Source organism: Lissotriton helveticus, chromosome 9 (genome assembly GCF_964261635.1).
Source record: "Lissotriton helveticus chromosome 9, aLisHel1.1, whole genome shotgun sequence".
NCBI classification, from domain to species: domain Eukaryota; kingdom Metazoa; phylum Chordata; class Amphibia; order Caudata; family Salamandridae; genus Lissotriton; species Lissotriton helveticus.
In genome coordinates, this window is record NC_136070.1 from 1,255,599,160 (window position 1) to 1,255,620,079 (window position 20,920).

Sequence of the window (20,920 nt, forward strand, 5' to 3'; positions counted from 1 at the left end):
TTGAGAACTTAAAGTAGCCAGCATTGCTCTTTCTCTTTGCCTGTGAACTTTCTAAATTCTTCTTCTTATTTTTCTTTACGTTGTCGTGTGTCCTTCATGAGAATAGGTACAGGATTGTGCCTAAAACCATTCACATAATTCTATATTTTATTGAATTAATAAATACCCTGTCCGGCTGGACAGAGGATAAATATAGTCTCCTATCATGGCCTATATTTCATTTTGCATAATTAAATTTCGTTAAGCTAAGGACCACTGTCTTCTAAAGCAACCTTCTCAACCTTCCTGTCCTCTCCGTCTTCTTACTTTAAAGACGGCCTTCCTGGTTGCCATCACCTCTGCCAGGAGAGTGAGTGAGCTCCAGGCTCTTTCTGTTAAACCTCCTTTCTTGTCTGTTCATCCTGACAAGGTGGTCCTTAGGACTAGACCTTCTTTCCTGCCCAAAGTAGTTTCTGCTTTTCACATCGGGCAGTCCATCACCTTGCCCTCCTTCTTCCCGCCTCCGCATCCTTCAAAAGATGAGGAGCGGCTCCATCGTCTGGACCCAAAACGTGCGCTTTCGTTCTGTATGGATCGCACACGCCAGTTCCGGGTGGATGACCAACTGTTTGTTGGCTACGTGGGTGAGAAGAAGGGAAGGGCGGTACAGAAACGAACCATCTCTCGGTGGGTCGTCCTGTGCATCAAAGCATGCTACTCTTTGGCTCGAAAGGAGCCTCCTGTTGGGCTGAGGGCCCATTCTACTCGGGCCACGGCGGCTACTACTGCCCTGGGCCGGGGAGTCCCTTTGCAGGACATTTGCCAGGCGGCTACGTGGGCCTCGCTGCACACCTTTGCGAGGCATTACTGCCTGGACAGTCAAGTCCGGAGGGATGGCTTCTTTGGCCGTTCGGTCCTCCAGGACTTTCTGGTGTAGGATTGTATTGGTTCGCAGACCCACCACCGGGGTTGGTATTGCTGGGGTATCTATTCTAAGGTAAGGAATCTAATACTAACCTGTTTCTTTCAGATGAACAAGTTACTTACCTTCGGTAACGATATATCTGTAAGAAACAGTAGTTAGTATTAGATTCCTTACCGCCCCGCCCATCCTCCCCGTTCTGCGAACTGATACCTAGGGTTAAGGACATCCCTTTCAGGGCCCTAGTTTCAAATGGCACCAGTGTTAGTTCTCACATGGCTCTGCGTGTTCTGGCGCGGAAAAGCTGTGTGCAAAGAACTGACGTCAGCGTGCGGAGGCGGCGTCTATATACTCCAGCGACGTCATCACGGCGCACGACGCCGACGACGCGGAGCCGCAGGGGACGCCTGCAGACGACGCCTACCGACGCGCAGGGGTACTGCTACGCAAAAGTTTCCGGATCCAGACTGACGCCTGGGGATATTCTAAGGTAAGGAATCTAATACTAACTACTGTTTCTTACAGATATATCGTTACCGAAGGTAAGTAACTTGTTCTTTAGGGACAGCATCAATACCGAATTGACTGACATCGGATTGAACACGCGGGACACTGCTCGCGCGGCTATCATGAACTCCTTTAAAACAGCGGCTATTGTTTTAACAAGGTAAATCGCCCACGCGCAAGCTGATTCCCTTGCTTCCCCCAGGGAATTGGAACCTAATCACTCGTAAGCTAACCTCCTTGCCCTCATTTTTCAGGGACAGGACCAATTGACTACCAGTGTATTGAACACGCGGGAAACCGCTCGCGCTATTATCCGCCTGAACAGCAGTAATCATATTAACAAGGTAAAGCACCCATCCCCAATCTATCGTAGAAGTCATGGTATTCTCCGTCCGGGAGGCTGATCTCCTTGCTTCTCCCATTTTTAGACAGCATCAAGCATTAACGCGTTGAACGCCGCTTCCCCAATCACCCGAAGTCCAACCGCCAAATAGCTCCTTTTTGATCAGGTAAATTATCCACCTAGGCCTATTAGGTAAATAAAATTAATTTTTATAATTAAAATCACCCAGAATGATAGAAGCTTGTCATCTGATATTAGGTAATGGAACCTGCACGAAATTGAGCCCGAGTGGACATCCTCGCCCCAATTATTAGAACCACGAGTCACCCACAGTGACAAGGTATATATCTGCTTGCCCTGTTTAAGATTCAGACCCCCTCGGAGTCCACAGGTCCTAATACCTGGGAGACCATACCGAGGCACTTATGTAACTCCAAAGAAAACAATCTCGTTAGCTTAAGTAGCCTTGAGCACCAATCCAGTACACTGTATGAATGCACACGAATGCTTCAGACACTCGAGGGCCCTCCGAAAAAGTGAAATTGTAAATCGTATGTCGAGTCAAAATATTGGTCTTTTGAAGGTTATGCATCTTTTTTTTGTTTGTTTGTTTTTTTATACCATGCACATACACCAGTCACTATTGGCACCTCGGTATGGAAGCTCAGCATCCTCACCATGTTCTAAACACTTTAAACACTCCAAATAGACCACGCTAAGTCGATTCCGAAAAAATGTACAAAGCAGTTGGACATTCTAAAGTGATGAAGTATTTGCTTCTAATTCAGCCACTGGCTATTCTTTTCTTTTCCTTTTCCGTCCTCCCCAACAGGCGGTTGTATTACATTGCAGGCAGGCAAATGTTGTCTAATTTAGTCCTGATGATGATCCTGTTACATTAGAGCATAAGGATCGAAATGTCGACTGATAGTGTTTTCACAACCTCACCACTGTGTTTCATTTGTTGTGATTTGCGCTGTCTGGCATACAATCACATTTGAGAACTTAAAGTAGCCAGCATTGCTCTTTCTCTTTGCCTGTGAACTTTCTAAATTCTTCTTCTTATTTTTCTTTACGTTGTCGTGTGTCCTTCATGAGAATAGGTACAGGATTGTGCCTAAAACCATTCACATAATTCTATATTTTATTGAATTAATAAATACCCTGTCCGGCTGGACAGAGGATAAATATAGTCTCCTATCATGGCCTATATTTCATTTTGCATAATTAAATTTCGTTAAGCTAAGGACCACTGTCTTCTAAAGCAACCTTCTCTGTCTAGAGCATTCCTTGATTTAAAACATGAAGCAAAGTACGAAGGTTACTGGGAACTAATCACCACCCCTAAAGACCGAAAACTGTTTCATCAGTTTAGGGTGGGTTCACTCCCTACTAATGCATTTACTAATAAATGGTGTAACTCGAACTCAAGTAAATGCCCCCACTGTCTGAACCTGATTGAGACAGTGATTCACATATTCATTGCCTGTCCAGCCTATAGAAAACCTAGGCTAAGATGGTTGAAACCCTTATGTTCGAACCTGGGTACCCGGTCTAGCTATGAGGCATTTAGGATTCTAATTACATCTACGGAAGAGTCCATTGTGGTCGCTGTCGCTAAGTTCTTGGGATGGGTGTGTGAAAAGCAGCGAGTCTCCTAAGACCCCCAAAGCTGCCCGGCGCAGGGTCACCTTTAATTCACTTTGGATTCGCTATCAAAATAATGAGGCAGGCGCTGGGACTGAAAGACAAGAAAAAGGTTTATTACTCTCAAGAGGAGACCACGTCAACTGCAGACACCGGGATGTCTCAGGGAGGTGTTCTGCCAGCAACTCCTTTGGCTCTTCCTTTTATACAGGTTTGACACAATGTATTTGTTTTATCGACATGGTTACACAAGCTTGGAGTTCACGCCCCGGGCAGGTTGCCACACAAGCCAAACATTGTTTTATCAACATGGTTACACAAGCTTGGAGTTCCCGCCCCGGGCAGATTGTCACACAAGCCAAACATTGTTTCATCAACATGGTTACACAAGCCCAACAGTTATTCTCCTCCCACCCAGGCCAAACAGACAATCTGATCTTGCACCTGGACCTTGCTTCAAGGTCTAAAACATGTGAGACCGGCCAGATCTAAGAGTCTGTTCTGTTGATAAAAACAGGTCCCATTGTTGGCAAAAACAAGTCTTGCTGTTTGCAGTGCAATAAACCATGTCTGCAAGAGTCTGCTTGGTATTTGGAACCTGTTTGTGTAAGAATGTCCAAGGGTTTGCCTGCAAACAGAGATGAGAGGAAAAACGAGTCCGTGGCAGCAAGTGGTGTTGATGTTCGTCATGGCAACAGAGTCCATAGCCCCCAGCTCACAGGCTGGTCAGAGGGATGCCTGCAAGGGCAGGGTGAAACAAAGGTGACCAACAGAGGACAAAATGGCTGTGGTGAACATAAATGAACGCTGCTTATGTACACCTAAAGTTTATCGGTTTTAACAGGTGTGGGTAATTCAATGGAAAACTAATAGTTCAAAGCAGATGATTAGGTTTTTGCACCGGCACTTTGCACTTTATATCACTGGTATTGTGTAATACGTTAGCAGTAACTCCCCAACACCGACCATTATAGTAGTTATTTTAGTGTATACCCAGGAAGGGCTTTTTAAAGTTTTTTTTAGTAGCTGTACAATTTTATGTTTTCAGACTGGTTGCTCTTACATTATATGAATTGTTTGAATAATCGAATTGCACGAATGTTCTTAAAAATAGAATTGTTTTAACCTCACCGCTATATGTGTTCTGTATCAACTTTTGTGATTTTTAAAAAATCGAAATAAAGTTTATGAACTGAACGGAGTGCAGCTACCTTTTAAAAGATGACCACCCAGAGATTATATTTACGCGATTCGAGCAGATGCATGTTTGTGGTATGTAGCTTATCACTTTAAACTGATTATATTGCAACATCAAACTCTACTAGGAGGGGCAGTGAAAAATCAGGTATTCTGCTTATTAACCTTTCACTAATTGTAATATAATCTAATACATTTTATTGGATGAACAAAAGAATTAAAGCAACCGTAGAATACCTTGTTATTTTGAAAAGTCAGGAGGGTCCTTTTGGGTTTTAAGCATTTATACCCTTGAGGCACACTTAAACTTAATAAATCCCAAACTGTCTCAATTACCCTGATACGAGGTGCTAAAAGTGATTTGCACTTAACCCAGGAAAATATGTACATGTTAAGGTGAGACCTTAAAGAAAGAGTATATTAAAACAAGGCATAATAACCCTTTTAAGTATTGCACACAAGCTGCAGTGGATGAAAGCAAAACAGTGATGAGAACTTTAAAAACACTGCATATTGAATCAATCACCTTAATCTGTACAACAAGTATTGATGCTTACCTCTGGTACAGGTTACTACTGTGAAAGCACTGACATACCTAGAACCTCTGGAGCAGGCATCGACTCAGCCAGCAGGAAAACCACTCTGAATGAGGTGGGATAAGGCAGAGGGATATGGAATGGACATCTGTCACTTTATGGCAGGTGTCCCATTACCGCCCATCTGTTAATGAGGCCTGACAGTCTGCAGCAGAAGCAATGGTTTCGTGTCTGCCTCATATTTGGATGGACTAACAACAGAATCAAATTAAAGAATTATTATTCTACGACTATCGTATAATGTCTTTCATCCCTTTCTATCCTAGGACCCGCTGAGTGTTAGCTGCATGAAACGCATCATGGAAGAAGTCAGATCTGTGAGTGACATTTCCAACGTCCTTGCCACTTTGAAAGTAGCAGCTGAGTTCCTGTCAGTGACGGGAGGAAATCCAGAGCGCTTCATTTCTGAATATGTTAAAAACGAACTGAAAATGGACAATAAAGCCCAGCACTTCAAAAATCTGCCAGTAAGTGTTTTTCTTTCATAGTTGTGCTTCATGATTCCTCCCAGGGATTGACAAACAAGGCACATAATGTGTGCAAGTTAAGTTGTTTTTTGTTGTGAGGACACCTTATATGTGGATCTCCTTAGCCTTATTCAGAGGAGACCTGTGTTTATGTCTAGAACTCCAATGAATACTCCACCATGGTCCTATGCCTATGCCAAAACATGTTTTGCAATACTTTGACTTCCCCAGGACTAAATCACAAAGAATATATATAACTAAAGGGACTTGAATTCTGGAAATCTATAAAAACTTGGCTGTTTAGGCAGTACCTCTATCTATTTTAAGCTGTCTGCATTCTGTCACTCAGCGCTGGGAAGCCCTTGGGCAGCTCTGCACTCTATAAGCCTGGATAAATATTAATAATTAATAATAAATAACATAAATTAAAATGTCCACATATAAAAAAAAATGTTTTCAAAATATAACAATGAAATCACAAATATTCATATCTAAATTCTAGTAAATGAATTAAATAATTTATCTGAAAGCGACTATCTGAAAGAAACAGTTAGTTATAGATTCCTTACCTTAGAATTACCCCAAGGCGTCAGACTGGATCCGGCAAGTTTTTCGTCAGCAGTACCCTGCGCGTCAAAAGGTGGTGTCGGTCGGCTCTGCGTTCGTCGTTGGCGTCGTGGTCACCGGCATGACGTTGCGGTAGCTACTTAGACGCCGCCCTCACCCGCTGACGTCAGTTTTTTCTTTTTCCGTGCTAGTCAGCACAGATCTGGAGAGAGCGGTACCTCCAGTCATTTTTTGACTGACTTTTTTGCGGACTTTTGTCGACACCGTTTTGCAGTCTTCGACTCCTGGTGCACATCAGGGATGCCTGGCTTCAAGGCTTGCAGTTCCTGTAACTGACTGATGTCGGTGATGGATCCGCACGGCGTGTGTCTGTACTGCCTGGAGTGCGACCAAGACCACAAGTTGTGCTCCGCCTGTTGGACCATGAATCCCAACTCTTTGCGGAAGCGGTCCAGATGGCTTCTCGGGGCTCGGCAGTCGGCTCCGCACCATTCGAGGTACCGGTTGCATGGGAGGTGACTGGACCAACGGGTACTTTTCTGCCTTTGTTCTACCCTGGCTCTTTTAGACCAGATTGGCAGCCAGAAGAGGAAGAGTAGGACTGGGAGGGCTCTGGTGACCCACTAACTGACCAGTTAGGCTATGAACCGGACTGGAGAGGAACTTGGGGAAGCCAGTGGTCTGGACACCTCACCAGACCTTTCATAACAGGGGGTGGTGATGGACAGAGTATCTGAATTAAGCAGAACACTCCTACCCAATCAAAAGATCAGGGCTTGATCCATCACCGTTTTTTAGCTCACTGCACCATCCCAGTTCAAAACCTGGCTACATGCAAATTAGTCTGGCCCTGGCCCAGTGCATCATGCGAACAGGGCAGACCAAACTACCAAGCCTTCTTCACCAGACCTTGGCATGTTGTCTCCTCCCGTGGCTACGGAGGAGGGAGCGTATTAGGCAGTGGTGGTGTTGCCTAGAGCGGCCGAGGCTCTCCACCTCGAGCTACCTATGGTGGCAGTCAGGACTAACCTCCTGACAGAGGTGCTTCAACCGGCAGTAAGCTCTTCAGAGCCCCTGCTACCCTTTAATGAAGCCCTCACTAAAATCCTCGTGGGTACCTTGTCCAGGCCCTACACAGGGGCTCCTGTGGATAGAATAATTGCCCAACACCACCTCCAAGCTCCGGGCGACCTAACTTTCCTCTCCCAGCACCCCACCCCTGAGAGCTTGGTGGTCCAAGCTTCTACCTCCAAAGGTGCATTCCCTAACGCACCACCTGATAGGGAATCCAAGAAGTGTGACCATTTTGGGAAGAAGATGTTTTCTTCCTCAAGCTGCAGTTGGTAATCACCGCATGTCTGTTGGCCCGTTATACCCACTCCGTGTGGGATACGGTGGTGTAAGTGCTGCCTCACTGCCCACAGAAGGCCCGGGCCGTACTCTCCCGTGCAGTTGCCGAAGGGAGAGACGCAGCAAAGTTTACCATCTGCTGTGGGCTGGATACTGCCGACTCACTAGGCAGGATGATTTCCACTTCGGTAGCCCTTCGTAGCTATGCCTGGTTGAGGTCGACTGGTTTTTCAGGGGATGTCCAATCCACTCTTGTGGACATGCCCTTTGATGGGTGTCGCCGATTCAGCGACAAGGCAGACAACGCTCTGGAGCGCTTTAAGGACTCTCGGGCTACGGCCAAGCACTGAGTGTGTCTCTACTTCCTGGGGCGCGATCACGGCCCCAAGTCGTGCCCGACTGCCAGGCCATGGCGGCAAAGACTTTGCTTGAAGTCGGGCAGTCGGCTCCTCGCCGCTCAAGGTCCCGGTCCCGTGGCAGGATTGAGGGACCGGTCGCAGAGCCACCACCATTTTTAGACGAGAACGAAGTCTTCGCACTCAGGGTCAGGTAAGGCGAAGGATCACAAGAAGTCGAAGAAGCGCCATCGCTCTCCGGCTTCCCGTCGCGCAACGTGGCTAAGGGTGCGTTGGTGCCTCCCCGCAGCTCTGGCGGAGCCTTCACAGTCACCATCGACCTTCCCGCCCTTCCCAGGTCCGTCAGCGACTCCGGCCCAGCTATAGGAATTTCTGTCAGCGATGGCTTGCCTCTTTGGGCCATCGGGCCCTGCCGGTGCCCTTTCAGGCCCCTGGGCCCGACTGGGGGTCCTCGCCCTTTATTGTCGGTGGCTACGGCATCACTGTTGGCTCTGGCCCCGGCACCGCGGGTCCCCATGGATCCAGGCCTGGATCCCAATCTACGCAGGTTGACCTTGTGACACCTCCACCGACGTCGACCCCACCGGCACCACCTCCGACGTCGCCTGTGCTACCGGACGATGACGTCTCCGGTTTTAGCCCCGATGTGGACACGGCACCAGATCGCCATCGCTCGACGCCAATTCCGACGCCGATGGAGCCTTTCCACCCCTATGTCCAGCCTCCTTATTTTTGGCCTGTACATCAGCCTTCTGAAGAAGGGGAGGACTGGGAGGGGTCTGAAGACCCTCTCACAGCTCAATGTGAGTTTGACCCGGATTGGGCAGAGGAGCTGGGGGATGCCAGTGGTCTTGATACCTCTCCTGACCGTGGCATGCTAACTCCTCCTACCGTGGCTATGGAGGAGGTTGTGAGTTACGCAATGGAGTTGCGTAGGGCGGGCAAGGCCCTCCACCTTGAGCTCCATACAGTGGCCATCAGGACTAACCTCCTGACAAAAGTGCTCTGCGGAGCCACTGCTTCCCTTTAATGATGCACTTTCAGACGTTCATTTGGGCACCTGGTCCAGGCCCAACAAAGGGGCTCCTGTGGATAGGAACATGGCACGACTCCATCGCCCGGCCCCGGGCGACCCCTTTTTTCTTTCCCAACACCCCACACCTGGGTGCTTGGTTGTCCCAGCCTCTACATCCCAGAGCGCATTCCCTACCGCACCCCCGAACGGGGAATCCAAGAAACTGGAGCAGTTCGGTAAGAAGATTTTTTTCTTCGGCCAGTTCAGGGCTGCGGGCTGTGAACACCGCTTGCCTCTTGGGCCGTTAAACCGACTCTGTGTGCGATACGGTGGTGCAAGTGCTGCCACAGGGTCCGGAGGAGGCCCGGACAGTGCACTCTCAAGCTATTGCTGAAGGGAGGGATGCAGCCAAGTTCACAATCCGTTGTGGCCTTGACACCACTGATTTGCAGGGCGATTTTCACAAAGCGGCTCTCCACCGCCACGCCTGGCTGAGGACAACTGGTTTCTCTGGGGATATCCAGAACACTCTGATGGACATGCCCTTCGATGGCATTCGCCTTTTTGGCAACAAGGCAGATAGTGCATTGGAGCGCTTTAAGGACTCGCGGGCTCCGGCCATGTCCTTGGGCCTTTCGGCCACTCGCCCTCCTCCGCCTTCTGCTTTTCGTTTCTTTCGCAGCCACGGGACCCACCGCGGTGGGTCTGGGGCCAAGCGGGCGGGTCAGTCCACCTCCACCCCGGCCACCACTGCCTCCAAACCTTCCTAGTCCCGGGTTTCAGGCCGATCAAACGCCAGTGGGCGCCAGGATTTGCCATCACCTCCACCACTGGTGCACTATCACTACGGACAGGTGGCTTTTAAAAATAGTCCAAAGGGGCTACTCTCTCCCCTTCGAGACTACCCCTCCAGCCATGCCACCGCAGTGCCATCACATGTTGGGGGATCAAATGGCACTTCTTCAACAGGACGTTGTGGCCCTCTTGGCCAAGGGGGCCATCAAGTACGTTCCTGCACCAGAAGTAATAATAATAATAAGGCATTTATTAAGCGCGCAGCTACCCCAACGGGGTATCCCGGCGCTATCGGCTATGGTTGTTACTCCCACTACTTTCTGGTGCCCAAGAAGGACAAGGGCCTGCGTCCTATCTTAGACCTCCGGAACGTCAATCACTTCCTCCGGAAGGAGAAGTTCAAGATGTTAACTCTGGCTCAGGTCTTGTCTGTGCTTCTGGAAGCCTTAAAAGTGTAGGGATGTGGACTTCAGCACTCCTGTAGGCAAACTCAATTGCTGCTCGAAGGTAGGTAAAAAAGAAAGCGAAGGATGATTGAATTAGTATTCTGATTTTATTCAATCAGTGAAATGGGTCATATTTCTTCATATGATCAAAATAGTTCCATCCAATGAATGGGTAAATTCCAATGTTAAATGAGGGTTCCAACGCAATTTTTATTTCAAGTTCTTCGGTATTTTTTATTCATACTTGTGATCCTTTATAATCATTGTAATATTCAATTTCATCTTAAATTTATTTATATTTATTTATTTTTTCCATTTGTAGGGCGCAACAGCTACTCAAGAAGGGTTTCCCGGCGCCTAGACACAGCTAGTATGAGGGCAGGAGAGAGGGGTGATGGCTATAGAGTTATTATTGTTCAAATAGCCAGGTCTTAACCAGCTTTCTGAACCTGGGGTAATTTTCCTCCTTTCGGATGAAGGGAGGCAGCGTGTTCCAAAGTGCTGGTCCCAGATGGGCGAAGGATCTACCACCTACTCTTGCCCGTTTGAACCTCGGCACACAGAAAGATGCTGCCGTCTGCGACCGGAGGTTACGCTTGGGTGTGTAGGGGTGGGCGAGGGTCAGAAGATATTTAGGTGCTGTACCTGCTTTAATTTTGAACATATAGTTCAGTGCTTTAAAGCGGATTCTGTTTTCAATCCTGAGCCAGTGAAGTTCCCGGCGGTGGTTCGAAACTCCAGAGAATTTGGGGATACTGCATAGTAAGCGAACTGCTGCGTTTTGCGCCACCTGTAGTCGACCGACTACAGATTTGTTTGCGCCCAGATATAGAATGTTGCCGTAGTCAAGCCTTGATGTAATAAGGGCATTGACTACGGTCTTTTGTGTGGAAACAGGCAGCATCCAGAGGATTTTCCTCAACCATTTGACTATGGTGAGGCATAGACCAGTAACTTTACTGGCCTGTTGATTCATGGATAAGGAGTTATCCAGAATAAATCCTAAATTTCGAACGTGGGTCACTGGAGTAGGAAGAGCGCCCATCTGGTCAGGCCAGTGTACGGGATTCCACAGATCTTGCTGTTTTCCCAGGACCAGAATCTCCGTCTTGTCGCCGTTGAGTTTTAACTGATTTTTCGTCATCCAGTTCAGAATATTTAGGAGTCCTTCTTTGAGTAGAGAAGGGGAATTAGGACAGGATTCGGATAGGGCAAAAATTATTTGGGGGGAGTCGGCATAGTTCATGAGAGTGAGACCCGATTTTTCAACAAGGTCGGCCAGGGGTCTGAGATATAAATTAAAAAACAGAGGACTGAGAATAAACCCCTGAGGCACTCCATGGGGTACCAGCAGGGTATCTGATGAGGCTCGTGAAGAGGTAATCTGGAAGGTGCGGTTTGTCAAAAAGGACCGGATCCAATCCAGTGCCTTACCACGTACACCATTTTTGTACAGTTCTTTAGCGAGTGTTTCGTGGGAAATGGTGTCGAAGGCCGCGCTCAGGTCTAATAGCACGAGCGCGACCGTCTGACCATGATCAAGTAGCTTTCGGATATGTTCCGTGACTCCGAGCAGGGCGGTTTCTGTAGAGAAACCGGTCCTAAAGCCGGATTGAAAGGGGTGCAGTAAGGAGTTTTCTTCTGCAAAAGTGGCTAAAGCAGAATGCACGTGTCTCTCCAAACATTTAGAGAAGGCCGGAAGCAAGGATATGGGTCTATAATTGGCAAGGGTTTCCGGGTTTGCAGTAGGTTTTTTTAGAAGCGGCGTAACCATGGCATGTTTCCATAGAGCTGGGACAGTGGCAAGATCAAGGGAGGAGTTTAAAAGGTTTGTAACAATCTCCAAAACACCGTCACCAAGTTGTTTAATGATTTTGATAGGAATAGGGTCCCTAGGGGAGCCAGATTTGATGGTTTTAAGAATTGATTTCAGTTTGTCTACTGAAAGAACGGGCCAGGATTCCAGTAAGTTGGCACAGGGGGAAGTTACTTCTGAGTCAGAGGAAGAGGGTGGTACTGTATTGTTGGCCTTAATATCTAGGATGATTTTGTCAATTTTTTCCGAGAAAAAGTGTGCTAACGCCTGACATTGTTGAGTGTCTAATGGGGGTGCTGCCGCTGTAGTGTGGGCACCAGCCAATTCTTTCACTTTGTTGAAAAGGGTTTTAGGCATATTTGTGGCTTCCATGATGGTTTTTGAGACGAAAGCAGCTCTTGCTTTAGCGCAAGCCGTATGGTAACCGTTTCTGGCTTCCTGGTAGCTTTTTTTAGCATCATGGGCGTAATTCTTACGCCATTTGCGTTCAAGCGCTTTACATTTAGATTTTTCGACTTTAAGGCTATCGTTATACCATGGGGCCGGGGGGCGGTGTCTACTCCCTTTAATGCAAGAGGAGGGCACACATTTGTTTACGGCATTGCTAAGCCAATCATGTGCTGCCTTTGCTAGGTCGTCCATGTTAGAGCTATAACTTGGGGGACTGTCAAGTAATGTTGAGTTTAGCAATTCTAAGTTCACTGATTTCCAATTTTTCCTAGATGGATCAGGAAGGTCATGTTGCGAATTAGAGGAAGGAGAAAAGGTAATGCTGAATTTTATTAGGTGGTGGTCAGACCAGCATATAGGCGTAGTGGCAATACAGTTGAGTTCAGTGATGTTGGAGATTATCGGTTCCAGCAAGTGGCCCGCTACATGAGTAGGGCTAGAGTTGATCAGGGACAGATTGAAGGCCTTCAGGTCGTCGAGTAGGTTTACACAGGAGGGGATGGTGGGATCCTCTAAGTGTAAATTTAGATCACCCAACACAGAAAAATTACTTAAAGCAATATAGTAGGGGGTGATAAAGTTAGCTAAGTTGGATGCCCATTGAGAGGGATTGCCTGGGGGACGATAAATTAAAAAGCCTGACATCGTGAAGTTCGGGTTCAACGAAATTTTAAAAAGGCCCGCTTCGCAGTCTGGAATAGCTATTGGTTCTAGAGTGCATTTTAGCTCTCTATTAAAAATAATTGCTATTCCGCCTCCTAACTGTTTGTTCCTGTCTAATCTGACAATGGCGTAGTTGTCAGGGAGGGCGGTGGCAATATCCGGTCCAGCGCTGTCATGCAGCCAGGTCTCGGTTAAAAAAAGGGCACTGGGATTGTTTTCAGCTAAGAGATTAAAAATGTTGTGTTTATGTTTTGGTAATGATCTGCAATTTGTGCTGAAAAATAGGTAGTTTAGAGGCTCGTTTTTACTCGATAATTTACTTTTTCTATGTCTTCTGGAGGAGTCGGGGTGGGGTTGACAAATTGAGATGGACAGTTTACAGTCAACGCAGGAGCGTGTTCCTACTTTATGGAGGTTAATTAATGAGCACCTAGGCTTGGGGGTGGGACGTAGCGCTTTCAATTCAGAAGATGATCTTACCAGCCTGAATAACGCAGGAGGAGTGGGGGCCTCTGCCTCGTGCCCCGTCCTGACACGGACGGGCACAGACGGGCTAGTCTTTGGCGTGTCTACGGCGTGCTGATGGTGTGCCCGCTGCGCTCGACCGCTGCGCAATCGAGCGGTGAGCATGGTAATAGCGAGAAAGGAGGGGGCGTGGCTACATGGGGGGCGTGGCCCCGAGTCACGTGGGTGGTGACGCTTAGCAGGGAGATTGATCGTCCCACAGACAGCGCTCGAGTAAAGTATCAAACAAGGTAATCACCGCTTCAGTTCGTCAAATCAACATAAAACAGTGCAAGTAAATATACAATTTTAAAATAGTCAAGGTGCAACACCCCCGGCTTCCGCCTCAAGGGTAGCTAGCAGGTCAACAACCGGCTGCGACTCAGCGCGGTGTTTTAAGCCTCCGGTAGGGGGCGTGGCTACATGGGGGGGCGTGGCCCCGAGTCACGTGGGTGGTGACGCTTAGCAGGGAGATTGATCGTCCCACAGACAGCGCTCGAGTGAAGTATCACACAAGGTAATCACAGCTTCAGTTCGTCAAATCAACATAAAACAGTGCAAGTAAATATACAATTTTAAAATAGTCAAGGTGCAACACCCCCGGCTTCCGCCTCAAGGGTAGCTAGCAGGTCAACAACCGGCTGCGACTCAGCGCGGTGTTTTAAGCCTCCGGTAGGGGGCATGGCTACATGGGGGGCGTGGCCCCGAGTCACGTGGGTGGTGACGCTTAGCAGGGAGATTGATCGTCCCACAGACAGCGCTCGAGTAAAGTATCACACAAGGTAATCACCGCTTCAGTTCGTCAAATCAACATAAAACAGTGCAAGTAAATATACAATTTTAAAATAGTCAAGGTGCAACACCCCCGGCTTCCGCCTCAAGGGTAGCTAGCAGGTCAAAAACCGGCTGCGACTCAGCGCGGTGTTTTAAGCCTCCGGTAGGGGGCGTGGCTACATGGGGGGGCGTGGCCCCGAGTCACGTGGGTGGTGACGCTTAGCAGGGAGATTGATCGTCCCACAGACAGCGCTCGAGTGAAGTATCACACAAGGTAATCACAGCTTCAGTTCGTCAAATCAACATAAAACAGTGCAAGTAAATATACAATTTTAAAATAGTCAAGGTGCAACACCCCCGGCTTCCGCCTCAAGGGTAGCTAGCAGGTCAACAACCGGCTGCGACTCAGCGCGGTGTTTTAAGCCTCTGGTAGGGGGCGTGGCTACATGGGGGGCGTGGCCCCGAGTCACGTGGGTGGTGACGCTTAGCAGGGAGATTGATCGTCCCACAGACAGCGCTCGAGTAAAGTATCACACAAGGTAATCACCGCTTCAGTTCGTCAAATCAACATAAAACAGTGCAAGTAAATATACAATTTTAAAATAGTCAAGGTGCAACACCCCCGGCTTCCGCCTCAAGGGTAGCTAGCAGGTCAACCATGTTAAATCATATCTTTTATATCTGTACAGTGTTCGACATTGTTATATGATATATAATAAATATTGCGTTTGAACCCTCATTTCACACTGGGGGAAATAGAAGGTGTGCGTACAGGGATGGGTCTAGAGCTTCACTAGAAACACAATTTTTTACGTTACATTGACGTCCTGGGACGTTGGACGCCTCTCCTGTGTGGCACCCTAAACCTACAAACCAAACTTAAAAGAACATTAACAAAAGACTAACAGCTGTGCGTTTGCCTCAACAAATTCACTAAATCCCAATGTTGACATATAATCACAGGTGTCGAGCTTAAATCAATAGCATCATGTCATGAAGAACACCCCAATGCATTTCCAGCTGATGGCTCTTCTTCAGGGGGCATGGATCTAAAGAGAAATGTAAATTAAAGACATGTAGCAAGAACCCGGATGGATTAGCATCTCCATCCATAAAGTGTACTAAAAATAGAATCTGTGCTGGTGTGGTGCATAGAACAGAAAGAAACTGTGAAAAAGGTATGCGCAGTGGATACAGAACAAAAGGACTAAACGCATGGTGTGCTTTAGGCAAACATGCTGAAAAAGCGGTATGAAACCGGGAAATGGACGGAAGAATTCAAATAAGTGTAGAAGCATGGTGAAAACATTAAAGGAGGAAATTGTGGCGAATGTCATGCAGGATAAAATAACCGAGTGGGAGAAGAGCGATAAAGTAACAGCAGGGGTACGTGCGGGGTAAAGATTAAAAGCCGAAAAGCTTACCGTACGTGAAAAGGTGAAGGACGCCTACTCGAACGCCGTGAAGTTTTCAATCCCAAGTGTTATGGGTGACGGGATGGAGCGCGAGCATGCGTATAAGAGCGGTTGTGACCAACATAGAAAGAGGGCTGAAGTGTGTGGAACATGTGGTGTTACAATAAAGATAAAGAAACAACAGGTGTGATAGGTGAAAGCAAAACTGCAAAAACATAAGCAATAAGTCGCGAGAAAAACAAACATACAATAGGAATACGATGACGAAAACAACTATACAAAGCAAACTAGATATGCGCTGCTGCGTGTGCAAAAAAAAGGAACAATATGAAAATGTCCCGACTAAACTGAAACTAGAGAGTGTAAGGACAAGAATATTCGAGGGAGGAAAGAGCTCACGCCACAGGTCACAGAATGAAAAGAAGAAGGGTGAAGAAACAGATTGAAAGGAAAAATGCAAGAAAAATAGGAGAAAAAGAAGAAAAAACGCTGAGGCAATCAGTGAAAAATAGTGGTAGAAAAATGATGACATAAACATAATATAAAGCTAACAAAGTGCAATCTGAGTAACAAACTAAGAAGGAAACAGACCAAAAATGGAAAAAAGACGTGTATACACGAAGAACATACGAAAGACAACATGCTAGGTGTGGAAAAATATAAGTGATGCAAAGAAACAAAGGAACAATATGAAAATGTCCCGACTAAACTGAAACTAGAGAGTGTAAGGACAAGAATATTCGAGGGAGGAAAGAGCTCACGCCACAGGTCACAGAATGAAAAGAAGAAGGGTGAAGAAACAGATTGAAAGGAAAAATGCAAGAAAAATAGGAGAAAAAGAAGAAAAAACGCTGAGGCAATCAGTGAAAAATAGTGGTAGAAAAATGATGACATAAACATAATATAAAGCTAACAAAGTGCAATCTGAGTAACAAACTAAGAAGGAAACAGACCAAAAATGGAAAAAAGACGTGTATACACGAAGAACATACGAAAGACAACATGCTAGGTGTGGAAAAATATAAGTGATGCAAAGAAACAAAGTGAGTACAAGGATAGACGAACAAGAGACAGGCTAAAGGGTAGGTAAAAACATACGTAAAAGCCGGAGAGAGAGCAAGCAAGGGACTAAGTATGACTATTTGAAGTAATCAGAGAAAACTACTGTATTCCAGTCTCTCATTGAGGCCCGTCGGATGGATGGAGCTCAACTTGTGCATCCAATAAAGTTCTCGTTGTTGCAAGAATTTTTTAGAGTCCTTCCCTTCAATTTTCTTAACCACCTCCAGTATTTGAAATCAGATTTGACTCACATTGTGACTAAAGTGCACACAGTGGGCTGCTACACATGGTTTTAAATTTGTTGTCCTGATGTTGCTGCGATGTTCTGTAAGTAGAATCTTCATTTTTCGTTCTGTTTTCCACACATAGGGCAAGCCGCAGGGACATTTTAGTAGATACACGACGTTCATCGTGTCACATGTGGTATTGACTTGCAGATGAATAGGGGTGCCTTGAGTGGGGTGCATGATAATTGTACCTGGTATAATACTGTTGCAGTTCCCACAGTTGTGGCATGGGATAGTACCTTTGTATGTGGTCAATTCAGTGTTTCATGGTTTCAACATTTGTTGAATGTTTTTTGAGCGCTGGTAAGCAAATATTGGCAGATTTTGAAAAATGTGATTGAAATCATTTTCAAGTTGTAATAGTTGCCAGTGTTTTATGATACATTGTTTGATAAGTTTACTGTGGGTGGAGTATTTTGAAACAAATACACAACGCGTCTCTGTGTTATCTCTTTTGGTTTTCTGGATAAGCAATTTAGATCAATCCATTGATTCAACTCTGTTAATGGCTGTGTTGATGATGTGATCAGGATAACCTCTTTGAAGGAATTTGTTAATGATAACGGTACTGTCAGATTTGTAAGATTCTTCAGTGGAAGCTATTCTCTTAGCTCTCAAAAGTTGGGAATACGGTAAATGCCTCTTTAGGCTCATTTGATGAAAGCTTGAAAAATGAAGATAATTGTTGCGGTCAGTGGGCTTCGTATAAATAGATGTTTCCAATTTTGAATCCACAATTCTGATGTCAACATCTAAAAAATATATTCTGGATGTACTGATGGTGTGGGTAAATTGAATGCGCTCATTTACTTGGTTAAGATGACTGATGGCTGTGGTGAGTTGGATTTTGGAACCTGTCCATATCAAAAAGTTGTCGTCGATATATCGATAATAATTCTGGAGAAATTGTTGCCATTCTGGATTCGTCAAGATGTGTTCGGTTTCATATTCATGCATGAATAGGTTGGCATACGCCGGGGCGGAGCAATTTCCCATCGCTACTCCTGAAAGTTGAACAACATTTTTTTTTACCTGAACATTTAAAGTAACTGTGGAGTAGGGTGAATTGCATAAGTTCCTCGAGGAATATTTGAAGATCTGATGGTTTCTGAGTTTGTAGTAAGGAGGATTCTGTTGCTTGAAGTCCGAGGTTATGGGGAATGGATGTGTATAATGAGTTGACATCGATGGTACAGAGAAAAACTGGAAGGTTGTGGTCAATAAGTATATCCTTGATTTTCATCAGGAAGTCGGGGGTGTCTTGAATGTAGCTGGGCATGCTGGTGACACAAGCTTGTAAATGTTTGTCAAGGTAGGTACCGATTGGCTCATGGATAGAGTTGCGTGTGCTCACGATGGGTCTGAATGGAGGTCTGGAGGGATGCTTATGAATTTTAGGAACCATGTACAGATAAGGAATTTGCAGATAATCTTTCAGAAGATATGTTTTGTCTCTTTCTGTGATAGTTCCCAATTGGCCTGCTTGGTCAATGAATGTTTGGAGTACAGTTTTAAATTCCTGGGTGGGGTCAGAATTGATTTCCATGTAAAGGTTGGTGTCCTGTAAATGCGTGGCCACACTTTCATTATAAAAGTTGGTATCCAGGATGACAAGGGCGCCATCCTTGTCAGCCTTGCAGATGGTAATGTCTTCATTAGCGGCTAACTGCGCTAAGGCTTGTCTGTCACATTTAGATAGGTTTGTTATATGGTGCTGCTGTTTTTTTAAAATGGTTTGAAGATCCTTTTGAACTAAGACTTCAAATGTATCCAACATTTTATGGGTAACAGGGGCAAGAAAAGAACTTTTGGGGCTTAGGTCCATCAGAGTGCTGGTGCTTTCTCTGGTATGTGGTTCATATATATTAGTGAAAAATTGCTTGAGTCTCAAAGAGTGCATGAATTTATAAAAGCAAACTTGCGTGTCAAGTTCCTTAGCAGTGTAGGTAGGGACAAAAGAGATGCCTTTTTGTAAAACTTTGGTCTGAGCGGCACTGATATTAGCTTGTGAAATGTTGATAACTAAGTTTTGTGGCTCCGAGTTGATTTTGCAACAGGTTGTTGTGAGTCTGTTGAACTTGGTCCTTCTGGATCGCCGATTTGGCCAGTGCCTAATCCTAAAAAAGGACTAACAGAACAAGTGCTGGGTTGACTATCGGCATGACGAGGAGGCTGACGCTGGTGTTCTCTTGCGAGCCTGGTGCGAGAGGAATCATATAAAAAAAGTTTCACCTTCCATAGATCTGTTAAAATTGGTGCGTTGTTGTCTCCTTGCGGCATAAATTTCGGCCCAATTATAAACTTCGCCAAGTTTATAGTCCACTGTGTCTCTTTTAAACTTTCTAAGTTTGCGTTCATTTATTTCTTTTGTGTATTGTTCCAGTTGTAAATAGATATCTTCTAATGTTTTGTTCAACTCTTCTGAGGTTAGCTTACTGCTTAATTCTTGCTTTAGCTGGGTAACTTCAGTGTCCAATTCTTCAAGCATTTTTGAAAGTTCTTCAACAATAAAAAGGATAAGATCGAGAGAACATTTGTTCAGAATTCCAAACCATTTTTCGGTGAACCTTAAATTATTTTTGCATAGGGTAGATTTAAGTGGAATGCATAAGCCTCTGGGTATTCTTTGTACTTTATGGTAACGAATGAGGGTGCTGGCATGAAGCCGTTGGTTGATCTCTCTCTTGGCGCCAAATAAGAGTTGTCTAATGTTGGATTGCACAGAGCCTGTGCTAGATGAGATGCATTCGGTCTCTTGGATGAGTGAATATATGCGATTGGTGTCTTCAGTGGTAAACTCAAAGGTATCAGCTTTGTTGCCGGTCAAGTTTGCAATGTCAGCGTATGACATGGTATATGTGTGGGTGCAAAGCGGTGTGGGCAGAAAAAATGAATATAACTAAAAACAGTGGAACCGCTGCACTCCAAAGTAAACTGAGTAAATCTCTGGTATACAGTTCTGAAGGTAAGGGTGCTCAAGAAGGTCACCTCCTGTCTAGTGAGGCGCAAAGTGACTATGCTTCTGGAAGCCTTACAAGTGTAAGGATGTGGACTTGAGCACTCCTGTAGGCAAACTCAATTGCTGCTTGAAGGTACGTAAAAAAGTAAGAGTGATTGAATGAGTATTCTGATTTTATTCACTCAGTGAAATGGGTCATATTTCTTCATATGATCAAAATAGTTCCATCCAATGAATGGGTAAATTCCAATGTTGACATATAATCACAGGTGTCGAGCTTAAATCAATAGCATCATGTCATGAAGAACAACCCGATGCATTTTGAGCCGATGGCTCTTCATCAGGGGCATGGATCTAAAGAGAAATGTACATTAAAGACATGTAGCAAGAACCTGATCAGGCGCCAGGACGCCCCTTCGCTGGGGCAGCTGTGCGCCAAATAAAAGTTATTAACATAACATATTAACATAACCCGGATGGATTAGTATCTACATCCATAAAGTGTACTAAAAATAGAATGTCTGCCCTCAACCCTCGAGATTGGATGGTAGCGTTGGATCTGCAGGATGCATATTTCCATATTCCAGTCCTGCCGGCCCACCAGCGTTACCTACAGTTTCCGGTAGACCGCAAGCACTTTCAGTTTACTGTGCTCCCCTTTAGCCTTACCAGCGCCCCTCGGTTGAAAGTGATAGCGGTGGTCGCAGCTCATCTGCGCAGATCAGGGGTTCGGGTCTTCCCCTATCTCGACGACTGGCTGATAAAGGCGGGCTCGCCCGGGGCAGTCATCTCCCACCTCCAGA

General features: G+C 45.9%; 1 protein-coding gene across 1 annotated transcript in view; it reads left to right on the top strand.

The window, feature by feature from the left end:
- The window catches only part of LOC144783414 (E3 ubiquitin-protein ligase rnf213-alpha-like), a 2,376,820-nt gene that overhangs the window by 2,276,467 nt on the left and 79,433 nt on the right, over positions 1 to 20,920 (top strand). Inside the window, exon 38 of the mRNA XM_078662402.1 lies at positions 5,458 to 5,658. Coding sequence (XP_078518528.1) covers positions 5,458 to 5,658 — 201 coding nt within the window. The remainder of the gene's footprint in view (positions 1 to 5,457; positions 5,659 to 20,920) is intronic.